The following is an 18,199-nucleotide window of genomic DNA, read 5'->3' as shown; positions in this document are numbered from 1 at the left end:
GGTATACGTGAGAGATAACTGTTAAGGCACTTAATCTCTTCCTTATGTAAAGTAATCGAAGGCGGACTCACGCATGCACTTCCACCATTATAGATATGCCATGCCTCTACCATAAGACGCGTATCTTCATTCTTATGTCTGTACAATATCGCGCATTCATCTAACTCTGGCGTGCAGTTACAATCTTGGCAATGTAGGGAAGGATTAGAAGGCGATCCACCGGTTAAAGACCTTTTATGTTTCATTAGCCTCTGATTGATACACCGTCCCGTTTGCCCTATGTAGAACTGGCCACAGCTAAGGGGAATTTTATAAACCACACCCATACGACAGTCAGTAAAACTGTTGTTCCTATTGTGCTTCACTGGACAAATATCTGTTCTTTTCCTGCCTTTTACCTGCTCCTTTTTCCTCTGTATGGCAGCGCATATCTTACCTAGCTTATTGGGAGCAGTGAAAGCAACATTAACATCATATCTACTTGCAACTTTTTTAAGCCTGTGCGAAACTGAGTGAATGTACGGAATAGCCACTACTCTTTTTTTGCTATTACTGGTTTCTGTAATCATGTCCGTCCCCCTCCACACTGACTTCTTTAGGCGCTCAGCCACAGTGGCCACTGCTACACTAGAATAGCCTGCTTCTAATAGGCGCCGGACCTGCGCATTAAAACTTGCGCTCATTTTGTGCATGCAGGATCTGGTGAGGGAAGACTTGAGGCACGACATGGCGATTCCGTTTTTTACTACTTCGGAATGCTTGGATTGAAAGTTTAGCAACGGCTTGGAAGATCTTGGGGAGTACTGCCAACAAACGTGATTTTGTTCGAAGACCAAGGAAATATCAAGAAACTGAATTATGTGTCGCTGAGGAAATTCCTTGGTAAAGTTTAATCCTCCTCCATAAAGTTTAAATTGCTCACTTACTGAGGTAGCAGCAGAATCGAATTCTTCCCTATTGCAGAAAATCAGGTAATCATCAACGTAATGAAATATCTTGATAACGCTATCACCTAAGGCTTTCTTTAAGCAGCTGTCAACCTTACTCAGGTAAATATTGCTAAGAATAGGGGCAACCATTTAGCCAATACAAATGCCTGATTTCTGCATAAAAACGCCATCTCTCCACCCAATCAGCGTCGACTTCAGGTACATTGAAAGAATTTCTAGAAAAGCTCCCGTGAACACACCGCATCTGTCAATAAAAGCCAACTCTTGCACTTGTTCTTTGATGCACTCATTTACAGAATTTAGCAACCCGTCATGCGGCAAGGAATAATACAGCTCTTCGATATCCATACTAAAAGCTGTACAATCACCAGGATTTTCCTCTCTCAAATACTGAACTAGTGCCTGAGAATTACGCAAACAAAAGGGGCCTGAAAAAACTAGTGAAGCTAAGCAGTTCTGTAGGTAACTAGCGACGCAGACCTGCCACATCCCTTTCTCTTACACTATAGCACGAAAAGGAATTTCTTGCTTATGGGTCTTTGCCGAGAAAAACAGTTCTAAGGTGAGGGATTTTGCTTTCTTGACATTAGAGACAACCCTATCAAGATTATGTTTTGACAGGAGGTCAACCGCACGTTGCTTAACTGCCGACGGCTTGAGTTTTATTGGCTGTAAATTCTTTTCTATGGCTGAAATCGCTTTTTCTGAAAACATGTCATCTGGCATAATTACGAAATAACCTTCCTTGTCAGATATTACTGGTCTAAGTTTATGCTCCACAAGGTAATTAACTAATGGTCGGACAGGGTGGGTCGTCTCAAAATGAGAATTTGATTGTTTAATGCTAGCAATGCAATCTGAAATACAGCGCGAGTGTTCTTCTTCCGAGGTGAACCTGGTTATGCAGCGCAGTATGCTTAAAACGTCAACGGGCTTTACGTTAGGCTTAAAACAGTGCTTAGGACCTAAAGCAAGGGTTTTTCTATGGGTATCACTTACGATGGCGTATCCAAGAACCAGTACATTATTTGACGGTGAATTATTAGAAAGGTGTTTCCTCTTACTTTGTTGAAGCTCCAGTAGTTTCATCCTCCATAGGAAGTCCACGTGTTGCAGAGCTACCCTATTCCAATCGGCGTAGGGGCGGTTCCAATGGCAACCATCTCCCAGGGCCGGGCAACGGACCTTTAGACACTCCTGATAGAACCTGACTGCGCGAGCATTCTTCTTCCGAGATGAACCTGGTTATGCTGCGCGGTATGCTTAAAACGTCAACGGGCTTTAATTAATTAATTTAATTATGGGGTTTTACGTGCCAAAACCACTTTCTGATTATGAGGCACGCCGTAGTGGAGGACTCCGGAAATTTCGACCACCTGGGGTTCTTTAACGTGCACCTAAATCTAAGTACACGGGTGTTTTCGCATTTCGCTCCCATCGAAATGCGGCCACCGTGGCCGGGATTCGATCCCGCGACCTTGTGCTCAGCAGCCTAACACCATAGCCACTGAGCAACCGCGGCGGGTAACGGGCTTTACGTTAGGCTTAAAACAGTGCTTAGGACCTAAAGCAAGGGTTTTTCTATGGGTATCACTTACGATGGCGTCTCCATTGATGTCGGCTATTGGCCAATAGCAGCCGCTTATGAGAACCTGCTATGTTACAAAATAAAGCATCCAAAAAACAGTGAGGAGCAGGCTTCTGTTGAAAAGAGAGTACTTGAAAGAAAGGTGATTTTGTGCTGTGCTTGCAAGCTGCACGCGTGGCGAACGACTGCAAAACTTGGCTGAGATGTTCACAGCAGCGTATGATATCCGCGTACTGTGTTTTTTCACCAAGCCGGAGGGGGGGTTCAGGCCCCCCTTAACAAGGTCGTGTTACGAGAACATCACATTTTTCTGACCGTGGACCAAGTTTTGGGACTTGGTAACGCGCAAATGTTCTCGAAGCTTGACGCGACATCCAGTTTTCATCAAGTGAAACTGGCAGAAGAGTCTCAAGAAGTGACGACCTTCATCACTCCGTTCAGACGCTATTGCTACTGCAGGCTGCCGTTTGGCATAACATCTGCCCCTGAGTACTTCCAGCATCAGATGAGTTGCATTCTTGAGAGCCAAGACGGCGTCGTTTACATGATTGACATCTTAGTTTTTAGCCAGGACCATACTGAGTATGACAGGTGGCTAGAAGCAGTCCTGGGTCGACTGCAAAAGGCGGGGCTGACTCTGAACAACTCAAAATGCAAGTTCGGCATCACAAGCGTCCACTTTCTAGGAGTGATCATCAGTGGTAACGGAATTTCGCCTGACTCAGAAAAGCTCGCAGCTGTAAGCACATGGAATTCCGGTTGACATCGGTGGTGTCCACATACATTTAGGCATGGTCAAACTCGTGAGCAGGTTCCTAGCGCATCGGTCTGAGGTTACCGCACCCATTCGTCAGCTGCTCAGCAAGAGAAGCGAGTGGACATGGGCATCAAGCAAGGGTTCCTGAAGCTGAAAGAGATGATCTTGTAGGATGTTTGCATGGCCAACTATCACACACTGCATCCGACCATCATATCTGCCAATTCCAACTCCTTTGGTCTGGGCACTGTTTTGCTTCAAGGTCAATCTACGGGACAGTGTCGAGCCATGTCCTACCTAGGTAATGGCCTACCTAGGTTAAAAAAAGGAAAAGAAAAAAAAAGAACACGAACTCCCACAACCAAATTTCTTGACCCAATCCAATGCCACTTCCCCTTCCACTTTGTTTCCATCTTTGTCTAGGATATGTTGTACTGTTGTTGACTTCCTGCCTAATAATTTTATGTGGTTCCAAAATATTCTAGGTGCGGCCTTCTTTTTCTCACGTATTTCTGCCAACCAACGTTCCCTTTCACCTTTTGTCTTTCCTTGAACCAGTGTTTGAACTATAGACTTTTTCTCCCGGTATATTACCCAATTACTGGCTACTTCATCCTGTGGCAACTGTGCCTACTTTGCCTGCCTGTGCTCTCGGGATGTTTTCTGTCGTTCAGCGATCGTTTCTCGTACCTGCCGATCGCTTCTCGTATCGTATTAATGCAACTGAAACAGTGCCCCCTGCCGGGTCGGCAGCTTCTCATATAGTCAGCGTCTGATTTTTCGGTCTCTCTAGGGGCCACGAAAGCGTCCAAAAAATTGGGCAGTCCGAGAAAATGAATGCATGCCTTTTACTGCCCCTAAGGGCTCAAATCGCCACAGGCACGTCTGAAAAAGCTCTGAAGGCCTGTCTGTACACTTACTATGCATGTTGGTGCTCATACTGTGACTGGAGACGGGTGCATGCGTGTATAGTTAAGGAGTACATATGTCCCATGACAGTTGCCCCCTTTCCACTCTTGAAAAGAATTCCAAGAGTGGAACTGCATAAGAACTGCGTTCCAACTGCGTAAGAATTCTGTATTGAGGCGAAGCTGACTTTCGGGAGCCAGTATTATGCGACGCGCCGTGTTTTCCAAGCTTTGAAGCCACTAGCGTGGATTACATAGGCAGAGTCGGTGTTATTGCTGACAGCGGTGAATTCTTTCAATGGAAAACACATCACCAAACGCAGGGAGCTTAGTATCAACCGTTCCCGCGGTGGTGGCTACGGCTGCTAGCGGATCAGCGTGCAAGAGCTCCGGTTCGAGTCGGTGAGATAATCAAAATGGCGGTGGTCGTGGCTTTGGTTAATGCCGTTTCGGACCTGCGGTCATGTTAAAAAGTCTGGAAAATCGGGCGGTGAAGGGTTCTGGCGACCGAAATTTTAGAGTCCATTCTTATAAATGGACACTTTGCAAAAAAGCTGCTGCGCATGCGCGAGCGCGCCGCTCGCGAGCGCCCCCTATGTGGTTGGAAAGCTAGCAGATGACTCCCTGCCTGGCTGGGCTTTCCGGCACGCTCAGGCAAGCTCCCGTGTCCACGTTTCTGAATGCCATGCCAGCGGACTGCGTCGGGTATGGATGTACGAATTATTACGGCAAGAATAACGTAATTTTTGTTGTTTTGTTCCCGTCCGAGTAGCGACACCTGCTAAAAAGAGCATCATAGGTGAACGCCGTAAAGCGGTTGAATGCGAACGGCTCAGTTTGGTAACTCTAGGATTTAGATTCGCAGCGAGCACTTTATAACATCTATACCTCATGAATTTTGGTCTGTAATGAGTCCTTTGTAGTAATATCTGCCCTTCTTCAATTTTAGGCCAGCCTTCAACCTTTCCTAGCCACCCTGACTACGTGCCAGCTGTTTTCACATACACCCGAACTTCCGGTCAGGCTGCAGCGCAGCGGCACAGTCGTTGCATGGATAAAGAGGCATGTAAGAGCACAAAAACGCATGTGTTTTTATTGTGAGACGAAATTAAATGAAGCGCCATATTTGCTAACGATTATTTTGAAAATCGTATACCGTCTCGCTCGTCGCTACACATTTGATAGCACATAGATTGGCTACTTGATGCGATGAGTTACACGACATAAATGCAGTCTGTTGGAAAATAGGGCCCAAAGTCCGCGATCATTCTATGCTGCCAATCGAAGTGCGATAAAAGTGAACTATATCAAGCAAAGGCTAGCCAACGGAATGCAGCTGGCTTCGACAGCTGACGATGTGACAAGTTGTATGTGTTAGCGTCTACCCAAGCCACTCGATCCAGTTCATCCCTGAACTTCATTTTAGCTTTGTTTTAATACATACAGGTGCATTCAAAAGTAAATGGAAGGCGCGAGAGCGTGGCAAACCATGTCACAGCGCTTTCTAACGCCGGCTCTGCTAACTGATTAGCCCAGTCGCCAGCAAGCAGCGTGCGCTATCAGCCGACCCTTATCTGTAGCATACGGCCATCACTTTTGGAGGCTCGAACGGATGCTTGTTGCTTTTCAAATGCGCCACCAAGGATTTCTCTGGCGCAACCTGCGATGTGTTTGATGAGCAATTCGCGCCGTTTGATAATACTCAGCAGCGAGCACTGCCATGACTGTTCAGCTATGTTTTTGCCGTGAGCGGCGTGCTGTGGAGCACTTGTTTTATTTCTTGTGCTCAGGTCGGCGGGATTGATTGCACCGTTTCTTCGAAGCACAAAGCCGTCCAGAATACTTGAAGATGAGCAGCACAACAGAATTCGCCTCTACATTGAAGGTGTTCCTCAGCAAACTATAAGTCGCCGAGTTCGCTGATCGATCGGCACTGTGAATAGGATTCGCCAGGCATATCGAGATGAGGATGGCCGCATTGAAGATGCCCCTCGTTTAGGGAGACCACGATCCACGTCGACAGAAGTAAACGAACTCGTCGTGGCAGCGGTGGTGGCTGATCCATTCCAGAGTGCGCGAGAAATTCGAGCGGCCTTATCTCTGAACATCAGTGAGGCAACAATCCGCTGACGCTTGCGTGAAGCTGGACCGAGCTGATGCGTGGCTGCTCAGAAACCCTACTTAACAGATCAGCAGAAGCGCGCTCGACTGGACTTTGTGCGAGCCCATGAAGAATGGTCGGTAGGTGATTGGGGTGAGGTCATCTTTACTGATGAGTCGACTATAACCTCAAGATGGAATCAACAGTGCCGAGTATGGTGCCCGTACAACTGCAGGTAAGATTTAACTATATATTCTCTTAATGATGTCACGCTTTGTAATTGCCAGTGCTATATTTTCAGTGTGGGCGAATAATTTCATTTCATTTTATTACCTTAAAGGCCCCAAAAAAGGAGTGTTACATAGGGGGTGGCAAGAATTAAAAGCACAAATTCACAATAACAGGAAAGTTTTTACATTTTCAGCGAAAAGACTTGGGCAAGTGATGATGGCAACGTTGTTTGGAAGGCCGTTCTAGCCTGCGGCTGCACAAAGAAAGAAGGAATTAGAAAAAGTGACGGTGCAGGACCGTGGACAGGCAACTTGTAGGTGATGGCTGGTGCGATGAGATATGCGTGCTGGGGGAAGAATATAAGGTGCAATGTGCATCGGGCTCTGGAAGAATTTGTGAAATAAAGACAGGCTGGAAATGCAACGGAGGAGCGATAAGGGTGATAATCCGGATGCTGTTTTTCTGTGTGCAATGCTCGAGTGGGCGTTTCGGAATTTGTTCCAGAGGCCTTTAACTTTGTCTGGCAGCTAAGGATCACGTCTGCACATCAGCAAAACGAGTTTTAGAACGGCGCTTGCCCACATGTCTAATGATAGCGTTTTTCTTTTTCTTTCTTTTTTTGCATGTAGGTTTTAGCCCGGGTACTTGCACAATGTGCTCAGCAGTGATCGCACGGCTGTGAATGTTAGGGGAGCCATCTGTAGAGATGGACTGGGTTCGCTTGTGTAACTTCCAGCGAAGTTTAACGCGGCGTCCTACTGCGATATCCTTGACAGCTACCTCGTCCCGTTTGCCCTGGACGGGCCCTTTAAGGATGGCTTTTACTGACTTCAGCAGGACCACAGCCCCATCCACAAAGCCAAAGTCGTCGAAGACTTGTTAGAAGAGCGAGGAGTTCGGAAACTGCAATGGGTGCCAAAGGGCGCGGACTTCAACATTATAGAAAATGTGTGGGGAGTTCTTAAATCCAACTTGGCACACATGAACTTGGGTGCAACGAGCAAAGAAGAATTGTGGCTTGCTGTTGCAGCGAAATAGAACCGGATTAAGCAAGACCGCGAGTTTGTGCAATCTCTGTACGATTCTCTGCCCCGGCGCATGGAAGCAGCCATTCGCGTTAACGGCAGTTTCACGCACTTCTGAACCGCATTTGCTTTTGCACCTTGTATTTTTTGTTCTTGTGAAACTAACTCGATGAAATTCTTCCTACTAAGAAAAATAAAGAATCCTGTTGTTACGTTCGACGGCCTGAGCATGCGTCACTACCTGGCCAATTTTCAATGGGTGCATTTTGCGTATTTTACCTCTCGTCATCTGTTACATAGAACACAGACTAAACCAGCATCGTGTCCTTTTGATTATTGTGTGCATATTCGTTCTTACATACGTGAGGGTATATGCGCAACTTACAATAAACAAAATGAAGGCAGCAAAAAAAGCGAGGGCTGTTCATTGCTGGTCCTCATTTCTTGAGCGAATACTGGAGAAGCCAGGATATACCATGTAAACCTAAGAACAAGAAAAAAAAAACGACCCGCGGCATGCCGCTCACGGCAAAGCATGACTAAACAGTCGTGGTAGTGCTCGCTGCTGAGTATTATCAAACAGCGCGAATCGCTCATCAAACACGTCACAGGTTGCGCCAGAGAAATTCTTGGTGGCTAAAAGCAACAAGCATCCGTTTGAGCCTCCAAAAGTGAGGGCCGTATGCTACAGATAAGGGTCGGCTGATAACGCGCGCTGCTTGCTGGCGACCAGGCTAATCAGTTACCAGAGCCTGTGTTAGAAAGCGCTGCGACACGGTTTGCCATGCTCTCGCGCCTTCCATTTACTTTTGACTGCACCTGTACATGTAACAGTTTGCACAGAACTAAATGTGCATTGGAATGCATATAGTTCAGCTTCTACAACACTGCAGGAAGAGAAAACCAAGAGTGAACCTACAGACATCAAATCCAATGGGGTAGGTGCAAGCTGCCTGAACAAGGAGCACTTGTGGGTCACTGATTCTCAGATTGAGCATAACGTTCGTCACGTAACCCTCTTTTTTAAATGCCTAACCACGATGGGCAACCACGGTCGCAGTTGTTGAGTGCAGGGAGCTCCACACCTGGTCGCTGGCGCTCGAGCGTCACGAAAAGTCACAAGTCCATCCCATGTCCAAAAAATAAAACGGAATGCAGTCTTCCTCCATCATTTTGACACGACATAAGAAGACTAAACAAACAACACAAGCTGAATCTCACGCCATGAAACTCGATGGCACAGGTAGCAACAAGGCGACAACGGGGAATCTTTTCCACTCAAATACTCTCGCACCCAGCACCCCGAATGCTTCCTCGGGCCTACGGCAGGGGGCGCTCACTTTTTTGCAAAGTGTCCATTGGCTCTATAGGCTACTTTCAATGGTCAGGCGGCACAGTGATCAGCTCTGCCGTCAGTTCCACCGTGTCAGTTACGCGAAACACCGAGGCGGCCACTTCTACGGAGGCATGCTTTTGTGGCACTCGTTTGAAACATGTCGGTCGTTCTAAATTGTGGTTTTAAGGCAATCAAAAGCATCGAGGCCCATTTTCAGCCTCTGACTCTTGAGAGAAAATCCAACTTTGCGACTATAACCATGAATATCGTGTAAAAGAAGTAAACAGCATGGACATCACAGCGAAGTGCTTAAATTCAGTTAAATAAATTATAGGGTTTTATGTGCCAGAACTACAATCTGATTGAGGCACATCGTAGTGGGGGAATCCGGAATAACTTCCGGAATCCGGAATAACTTCCGGAATCCGGAAGACTACCTGGGTTCTTTACCGTGCTCCTAAATTAAAGTACATGGATGTTTTGGCATTTTGCCACCATTGAAATGCGGCCGCTGCGGCTGAGATTTGATCCCGCGACCTTGTGCTTAGCAGCCCAATACCATAGCCACTTAGCAACCACCGCAGGTCACGAAGTGTTTGAAGTGTTTGCCACAACAAAGCTAGCATGCTTATGACATAAAACTCAAAGTAAGTTAACAGATCATTATTTTATTCCACTTAAGTGAGCAAACACGGCCTTAGACGTTTTTCAACTGTCATTTGTAGCTTTATTACTTGGAGCGTGCCTTGCACCTCAATATTGTAGAGGTTTTGTCAAATTTGCAGGTAAGTGCTTTTTCTCCATTGACAAAGTGCCTCGCACGTATTCTGGTGTAGTCGTTCGGGCTCAAATGTGAGAGGTCATCACCGCTTAATCATAATAGACAACAATCAGCTGAAATTAAACAGTGCAAAGACTGAATAAATGTGTGCTAGCCTGCGCAAGGGAAATGCTAATTTGCGAATGCTCTACGTGTACTTCAGTGCACTCCAGATTTAGTTCGGTTCTAAGTGCAAGAAAAGATCGGCACGAATGAGCCTGGTTCCAGCAGTCGTGTCTTGATCCTGGCACATAAACGAGCTGCATGTTGGCCTATTAATGCACAATAAAAAGCACAGTGCGTACAAAGTTCCAGCATGCAGCGCTTGCGAAGCTAGATTTAACATGTAACAACCACTGCGCGTTTGTTTTGGAGCAAGACGATCTAAACAACTATCTAAACCAATTTACAACAGCGGGTTTAAGTTCACACGTTTTTATGCATTTGTTGCTTTGTTGTGCATTTTTATGAATGCTACCTGCTGGTTCTTTTTTTCCTTTTCTTTTTGCATTTACGTCTTGGTTTGTTTAACAGAAATTCGTAAGAGGACACTTTCTTGACGCGCTGAACTGTTACGGTAAACTTCAGCCGCCGGTTTGCTTCCAACGGTTTTGAAGGGAAGCGGTACAATTCGATGCTGACATCCCCTTCGTGATTGTGAAAATCCTTAATGCAGCAGTATCTGCTCTTGTTCTTTTTGTTCACACTTCTCACTGAGGAGCTGCCGAGAGGCTGCAGTGAATCTATTGAAAAATTGGAAAAGCAAGCTTTCAGGTAGGCTTGAGTGCAGTACGGGCAATGGTGAAATGACGGCGAGGGCCTACTCGTGGGTGCTCACCACCACTACTAGGTGGCACGACATGTACAGCCAAACTTCATTGCAGGGTGCCTATGGGGTAAGTGGTGGTGCCATGCAGCCGTCCGAATTATTGGCCATGTCTGAAAAATCGGCCGTCTGGAAAATAGGTTGTTGACTGTATAACATCCCTCTCCTCTTTGTAGAAGAGACGTGCACATAAAGAACACGAGAATGTGAGAACTAAGTCCTGTCAACAAAGAGTGTTCCTTCTTTGCTATGGCGAGTATTGCACCACAGCCCTCCTCCTGGTTTGGCTGCTGTGGCAAACAGGAGTGTGCTGCATTGTTCCTGTATACACAGAGGTGTCAGTGGCTGCACCAGAGGACCCAGGAGGTGTGCTCGTGTCCTCATCAGAGTGGCCTACGGCGATCTCCCCAGCAAAAGCAGCAGTCGTAGTCTCAGGTGACAATCTACCCGCCTCCCCTGCGACCGGATCAGCAGCCAGAGTACTCGAAAGCCGTAGCGGTGATCCCTGGTTGTCCATTGAACTGGCCGGCCACGTGCTGCTCGGACATGATCATAGTGCCTCGTCCACACGTGGCCATCCAGAAGTCTCAGCACAGCTGCAAACCCTTAGTCCGATTCTACTGTTGCTGGCACCCAACTCGGCCCAGGTCGAAAATTCGTGTGAAAATCTGTTCTCCTGGCTCTAGGTTAGCCCTCTTGATTGACATACGGCGAATATTTTCGTGGAGCTGCTTTTTCATGACTACCATTCTTTCTGAGGTTGGGCCTAATTTGAGGGCTGTCTTCAACATCCAACCCAGCAGAAGCTCAACAGGACTGCAGCCAGTTACCTCGTGTGGTGTTCTCATGTAGGTCAGTAAGATTCTAGCCAGCCATGTGTGAATGTCTCCCGATGCTGCCCTAAGATTTCTTCTTGGTGGTCTGCACCACCCGCTTTGCTGCGCCATTGGACACTGGGTGGTATTGGTGGTTACTGTTGGATACCATTCTACCTCAAGAATACCCTGAACTCCTCACACACAAATGCTGGGCTGTTGTCCGACACTGTGATGTCTGGCAAGCCTTGACCTGCAAATATCTCTCAGGCACTGGATAGTAACTACTGAAGATGTAGTCGTCACTTGATGGACCTCTATCCATTTCGAAAATGCATCCACCATGGCGAACAAATATGCAATTCTCACAGGACCTGCAAAATCCGCATGCAAACGAGACCACAGCCTCTTGGGGAAGGGCCATGGCCAAACAGGCGCTGACTTAGGCATCCACTGGTTCAGACAAATACGGCATGTCTGTACCGCTGCCGTAATGTCTCCATGCGGCCCCGGCCACCAAACGTGGCTGCAGGCAACTGCCTTCGTATTTGAGACCCCAGGATGACTTTCATGTAGAATCTTCAGTACTTCAGCTTGTACCAATGTGGGGATCACTACTCCGTTCCCTAACAAGATACAAACCAAGCTTAAAATGTTTCCAAGGCTCTTCCAAAGGGGGCCCGCTCCCTGCCCACAGAGCTTCTCGCAATTGTAACAAACATGGATCTTTGTTAGTAGCTGCTGCCACAATTGACATCGATAGCACCCTTGGGTAGCAAGCCTGGAACATAAAAACTTCTGGAGGGCATTCCACATTAGCTTCGCTCGCTGGCAGGGGCAGACGACTGAGGCCATCTGTGTGAGGAATCTGTCCACCAGGCCTGTACCTCAAGACATAGTTGTATCCTTAAAAGAACAACGCCTAAGGAAGGACATGTGGAGAATACGACTCTGGTATCGGCTTGTCTGCTGCCAAAAGACCCAACAGTGGCTTATGATCAGCCACAGCTTCAAATCGGCGACCCCAAAGGTATTGCTTGAAGCGTGTAATGCCAAATACAACAGCGAGTGCCTCCTTGTCCAGCTGACTGTAGTTCCTTTCCGTGAAGACCAGGCTTCGCGATGCAAAAGCTACTGGTCATTCCTCTCCACCTGCTTCCCTCTCGACAAGAATCACACCAAGGCCATAAGGCAACATGTCTGTGACCAACACTGTAGCCTCCCTGGATCGAAATGAGCCAACATCGATCGATACTGATGCCAGTAATGCCTTACTTCGGCAGAATGCATCTTCTTGAGCTGGTGCTTAGACTCGACAAGACCATTGAATGGGTGAAGCATCATCAAAAGCTGGGGAATTAATTTCCTGTAAAAGTTAATGAGGTCGATGTAGCTTTGGAGCGTTTTGACATCTCATGGCTTTGGAGCCAATAGGACTGCTTCAACATTCTTGGAGCTGGGCTGTAGGCCCTTGCATGTGATGACGTGGCCCAAGTACTCAACTGTTTCCTTCATGAACTTACACTTGGCATGTTTCAGGTGGAGCCCTGATTCCTGGAGGCACTCAACGACACTGCACATATTCTTCGAGTGATTCTCATCATTCAGGCCTGTCGCCAAAATGTTGTCGAAGTAAATCATAACCTGCGGCAGGTCACCCAGCAAGTTGTCCATTTCCCACTGAAACAATGCAGGTGCAGACACTACGCCAAACAGAAGTCTGGTGAATTGGAAAAGACCTTTCAGCATATTGATAGTGACCAGCTCCTGTGACTCTGGTTCCAACTGGACTTGTCCCTCAGGTCAAGCTTAGTTAACTTGACTCCACCGCTAAGTTTCGTGAACAGTTCAATTTTGGGAATTTAGTAGCTTTCACTGAAGGCGATCTTAAAATCACCACAAAGGCATATTCTACTGTCTTGCTTGACTGCCGGCATCACAGGCGCGGCCCACTTCGACGTTCGGACAGGGCGTGCATTTGCTTTCCTGTGTATGCTTTACACTTCTTCTATTACTCTATCCTGGAGTGCAAATGGCACCTGCCTCGCTTTAAAAAAACTTTAGTCTTGCCCCCTTCCATTAGTGAAATCTTAGCCTGTAAGCCGTTTAATGTACCAAGCGTCTCAGAGAAAACGTGTCCAAATTCCTTGGCGAAGTTTGTAACAGAGCTAACTGCATTCAGCTCTTTCAGTTTCGATAAGGTAATTGCAAATGCCTCCATCCAGTCACTCCCCAACAGGGTTGAACATAGTCCTTTCACGACAAATAGTGGCAGCGTTACCTTGCGTGTTCCTAACTTCTCTGCAGCCATGATTTTCCCTAAGACTGCTGATAGCTGCCCTGAATAACTTTTCAACTTAATGTAAGAGTGCCTCAACTGTGCTCCTGGAAACATGGTGTGGAACTTATCCTCACCTTTGATGGAGACGCTAGCACCAGTGTCCAATTCCATCACCAGTGTTACATTATCAATAAAGACTTGGACCTGCATAGGCTCGGGTCTGGCCGCTTGTATTGTCCACATGTCGAACTGAGTATCCATGTCGTCCGGATGTTGCTCAGAAACATTGTTCATTCTGTGCACTGCATGCAGCTTCATCTTATTTCTCCAGCCCGCCGTTGAGTCGCTGCAAACCCTTTCCAGCTGCCCTTTCTGTCCGCACTTGAAGCAAACACTGTGCTGACACTGCATTGTCGAGTGTCTGCCCCCGCGCCGTGCACAGCACCGCTGCTCAACCGCATTCCTTGTTAGCAGTTGTCCCAAAAAATTGGCCGTCCCTATCTCGCTTGTTGATTCTACTTGCATGCGTAATATGTTTGCATTCTTCCTTGCTGCTTCAGCGGCAGTCACCAACTGTTTGGCAGATTCCAAGGTAGGAGGCGTGTCTGCATTGTTGTATCATTTATGCCGCAGACAATCTGGTCCCGCATCATGTGGTCACGTGATAGCTGTCCAAAATTAGTCATCCACAAGCCTGTTAAGTGCCATAATGTAATTGTTGACAGACTCTTTTTCTTGTCTTCGCCCCGAGAAAAAGCTTAAGCTTGCAACGACTTCGGCTTAAAGTGGATGCTCAAAGCTGCGAAAATTGCCATGAGCATTGCATCCGCATGCTTCATTGGCACAAGCAAACTTCACAGTAGTGAATACATTGTCGGCCCGCAGACTATCAGGAATATTGCTTTCCACTTGTCTTCGGCGACGTCGTTGGCAGGAAAGTACAGATGAGCGTGCTCCTTGTACTCCGTCCACTCAGTTGTGTCGCATCAAACAGTTCCACCTTCCCATGGTCATCTTTGCCTGTAACTACGCGTGCTTGCCACACCGCACACTACGACATGGTCCCCTCTTCGCTGCCAGTTGTCACATCCAAAGAACGACTTAACAATGTTGAGCTGTTGAGTGAAGGCATCCGACTGACTAGGCTGGCCGCAGCATGTTTATTAATACAACTGAAACAGCTCCCCCTGCAGGGTCGGCAGGCTCTTGTAAATATAACAGAATCAAGCTCATGAGATAACAGTATAAGAACTTGTACGTCACGGTCAAGTTGCTGGAAACGGCAGATTCAAGAGCCCCAGTGTATGCTGCAGAAGCAAGCCAGGTAGAGCTATATATGGGTGAAGTCATCAACTCTATCCGAGAAGGCACGCCAGTCAGTCTGGAAGGAGTTTGTTAGCACCAGATGATCGACAGCGGGTGTGTCACCTTTGTGAAGTACTGCAAACAAGGCTGTCCTCACAAGACTAAAGTTCCTGCAAACGTCGGGGAGTATTGGAAATATCATGGGGAGCTGATGGTCTGCGACGGTCTACTTCTCAAAGGCGAGTGCCTCGTGATCCTTGAGGCTCTACAGCGGGACGTGTTGGATTCTATCCATGAGGGCCGCCAGGGCGTGCACCATTGCAAGGCAGACACACGCAACTCTGTTTGGTGGCTGCATGTTGGCAAGTACATCAAGGCCACGGTGGAGTCATGTGAACATTGCGCAACCACAAGGACTCAGCGGTTCAAGCCTTTGCTCCCAACAACTTCAGCAGAGTGGCCATGGCAACAAGTGGGAGCCAATTTGTTTCACATGAAAGGTCAAGATTTTCTTATACTAGTGCACTAATATTTCTGCTACCCAAAAGTTATCATGCTATGCAGCACTTCCAGCCAGGCGGTGGTTTTGGCTGTCAAGAGTGTCATGGCCTGCTTCGGCATACCATAAATGCTCTGAAGTGATAATGGATCCCAGTTCTTGTTGCACGAGTTCGCAAGCTTTGCCAAGATTTTGAACATGTATCTAGCAGTCCTGGGTATTCCCAGTCCAACAGCTCAGTGGAGCTTATGATGAAGACTGTGAAAAATCTTTTTCTCAAGAACAATGACTGCTTCTTGGCACTGTCGGTGTATTGTGACACACCAGGCGTCACGGGCTACATATCGTCCCAGCTGCTGATGGGTCAGCGGTTGCGAACAAGTGTACCCAGGGACCAGGGCAAGCTGTCACCAGAACTACCACCACCCAGCATTTTCTGCTCAAAAAGACAGTGCTGCGAAGCAACAGCAAGCAAAGGACTTTAACCATTGCCACAGTGTGCAAGAGCTTAGTGGCCTTTTCCCAGGAGACAAGGTCTGGGTAACAGGTGCCGAGTGTTCTGCACAAGTTCTCAGCAGGGCCCAGCGACCACGTCCATACATCGTGCAAACAACATGGGGAGTTCTACAGCAGAACCACCGGCATCTGATGCCTTTTGGAACCGAGGAGCCCACTCTAGGTTTGAAGTCATTGTTCCCTGGTTACCCAGGCACTGGAGCGACCTGATTAGCTCTGATTGCGACCTGATTAGCTCTGATTAGCTCTGACCACTTTTGGTCCTGAAACAGGCACAACCATCACCGAGTGAGGCAGAGACAAGTTCCAAGCCAGATGCGAACAACATCCCCATAGTGTTACAGGTCTGGAAGGCGGGTTGTACCGCCTAAGAGATTCAACCTGTAACTTAATGGACGACATGCATTCTGGAAAAAATGGATTTAGCAGTGTGCTTTGTTTAAAACACAGTGGCACAACTAACCATACTAGCACACCACCAGACTGTGCCACCAAGCGGCCATTTTCGCAAGCGTATATATTCTTCTAATAAACTGCGACGAGCTAGCAAGACCATGAGGCCATGCTGGCCTAGCCGAACGCTGCCTCATTCCTCGTACCACTGCGACTTGTAGCCATTGTAACTCCTGAGGAGCACCAGCATGAGTTTAATAAATTATACCTACTATGGCTGAGTAAGCTCTTTCAACCACGACCACTCCCGCTTGGATCGACACGTGTACTGCCAAGGTATGGCTCTGAACACTGACCATGAGTTTAAGTTTAGCTCTGATTGCATCATGTGTGGCATAGCCGTGGCACTATCTGGGCATGCGACAAATGCATTATCGAGTAATGGCTTCTTTTGTCTACACAACAATACCAAATTTAGGTGCACGGGTAGTACGGTTTCAAAGATATAAGCAATAACACTGTAACACATTTTCATTACATGCAGTTTTAGCAAGCAACCTACTCTGAGCGATTCTAAAGACTTTGAAGTCAAAAAGTGACATTACAGTCGGCTGCCACCACCACTGCTACAGCATATTATTTTCATTTACACATGTTAATATCATGCCCTCCACCTCCTTTTTTTCTTTTCTTTTCTTTTTTTTTTTCCTTCTCTTGAGAACTTGTCAGCAGTGTCCAATTTTCGCACAAGTTGGCCAGGCTGTTTCTGATGAGTCTTTCATTTTCTGTCTGATATGACATTTACCTATTCTTTCCAGCAGTGACGCAGCTGTCAATGCCTTTGACAGCGGAGTCCCATCAGACAAATCTAATTATTGAAGCAAAGCAAATATGATAGTTGTCAGTGTGGCGTCGCTTCACTTTTCAGAAATTAGTTGCAGTCTCTAGATGACACAGCAAACCATTACTGTGGTCTTGCGTTTTGAAGGCATTGTTGCATGCATTAATTTTTTTCCATTGAATTAGTTCGCAATTGCACTTGTGTGTTACCTCTGTTTCCATCTAGCATGGTCATTAGGGTCATTCCAAGTCATTCATGTACTGCCTTCTTGCATTTTCTTTTGTCATTATTTTTGTTGCCACATACATTTGCACAATGTGCCATGTGGAGGTATTTGTGGAAGTGATTGACTCAGGGTGTGGCCCTGGCCCAAAATGACCATATTGTGTGGCAGCTGACCCACCTTAGCAAGGAGAAAGTCGTCTGGTGACCATGAAGCCTGTGACTTTTAGCCATCAGTGATGCAGGCTTAGGTGCGCTGTCTTTAAATTTTGCAGGTAGGCAGCTCTTTCTTCTATACCAAATTTTTTGCAGGATGAAGTGGAAGCACTTGTGTGCGACATGTTTGACCCAAGCTGCAGCCGCTATTCCAGCGTGGATGACCTAGCGCAGGACATTCTGCAGAACAGCCAGCTTCATTACGACCGTCTCTGTCAAGCCCTGGCTGGAGCCCTGCTGCCTGACTCGGCGCCCCCTTGATGAGTGGCACACCTAGCAGGGCATCAACTGGTCTGAGTGGCGCAGCTCCCATTTCCAGCGGCCTCGTGCCAGCTTCCTCTTCCACCCAATCCAAGGGTCGCCATCAACACCACGACCATTCCTTCATGATGCAAAAGTGATAGCTAGAACTTAAATGTGTAGATGCCTTTGGGCAAATTTAATTGACCACCTGTGATTATTGAGCATAGGAGAATAATAAAAGGACATCGCGAGATGTTGCGTGCCATTTTTGCATTGTCCAAGAACAACTCCTAGAGGGCATGGGTGCACCCTCGTCTGGGTCTTGT

The 18,199-nt window shown here is 47.2% G+C and overlaps 1 protein-coding gene across 14 annotated transcripts in view; it reads left to right on the top strand.

The window, feature by feature from the left end:
• Nucleotides 1-18,199, top strand: part of Miga (mitoguardin) — a 258,548-nt gene that overhangs the window by 221,999 nt on the left and 18,350 nt on the right. For 8 of the 14 annotated variants that reach the window (XM_055064978.2, XM_055064980.2, XM_055064979.2 and 5 more), the window contains 2 exons: nt 5,153-5,269; nt 17,727-18,126. The exons of 1 other annotated variant lie outside the window; for it this stretch is intronic. In XM_055064978.2, coding sequence (XP_054920953.1) covers nt 5,153-5,269; nt 17,727-17,891 — 282 coding nt within the window. In that variant the 3' untranslated portion in view covers nt 17,892-18,126. Of the gene's footprint in view, nt 1-5,152; nt 5,270-5,993; nt 6,540-7,164; nt 7,777-17,726; nt 18,127-18,199 lie in introns of those variants that run through there. 5 more of the 14 variants (XR_008609941.2, XR_008609943.1, XR_008609942.1 and 2 more) reach the window with 5 other exon arrangements.

The sequence above is a fragment of the Dermacentor andersoni genome, chromosome 1, assembly GCF_023375885.2.
Source record: "Dermacentor andersoni chromosome 1, qqDerAnde1_hic_scaffold, whole genome shotgun sequence".
NCBI classification, from domain to species: Eukaryota; Metazoa; Arthropoda; class Arachnida; order Ixodida; family Ixodidae; genus Dermacentor; species Dermacentor andersoni.
Note: the sequence above shows the minus strand (reverse complement) of the source record. Positions and strands in the feature narration are given on the sequence as shown.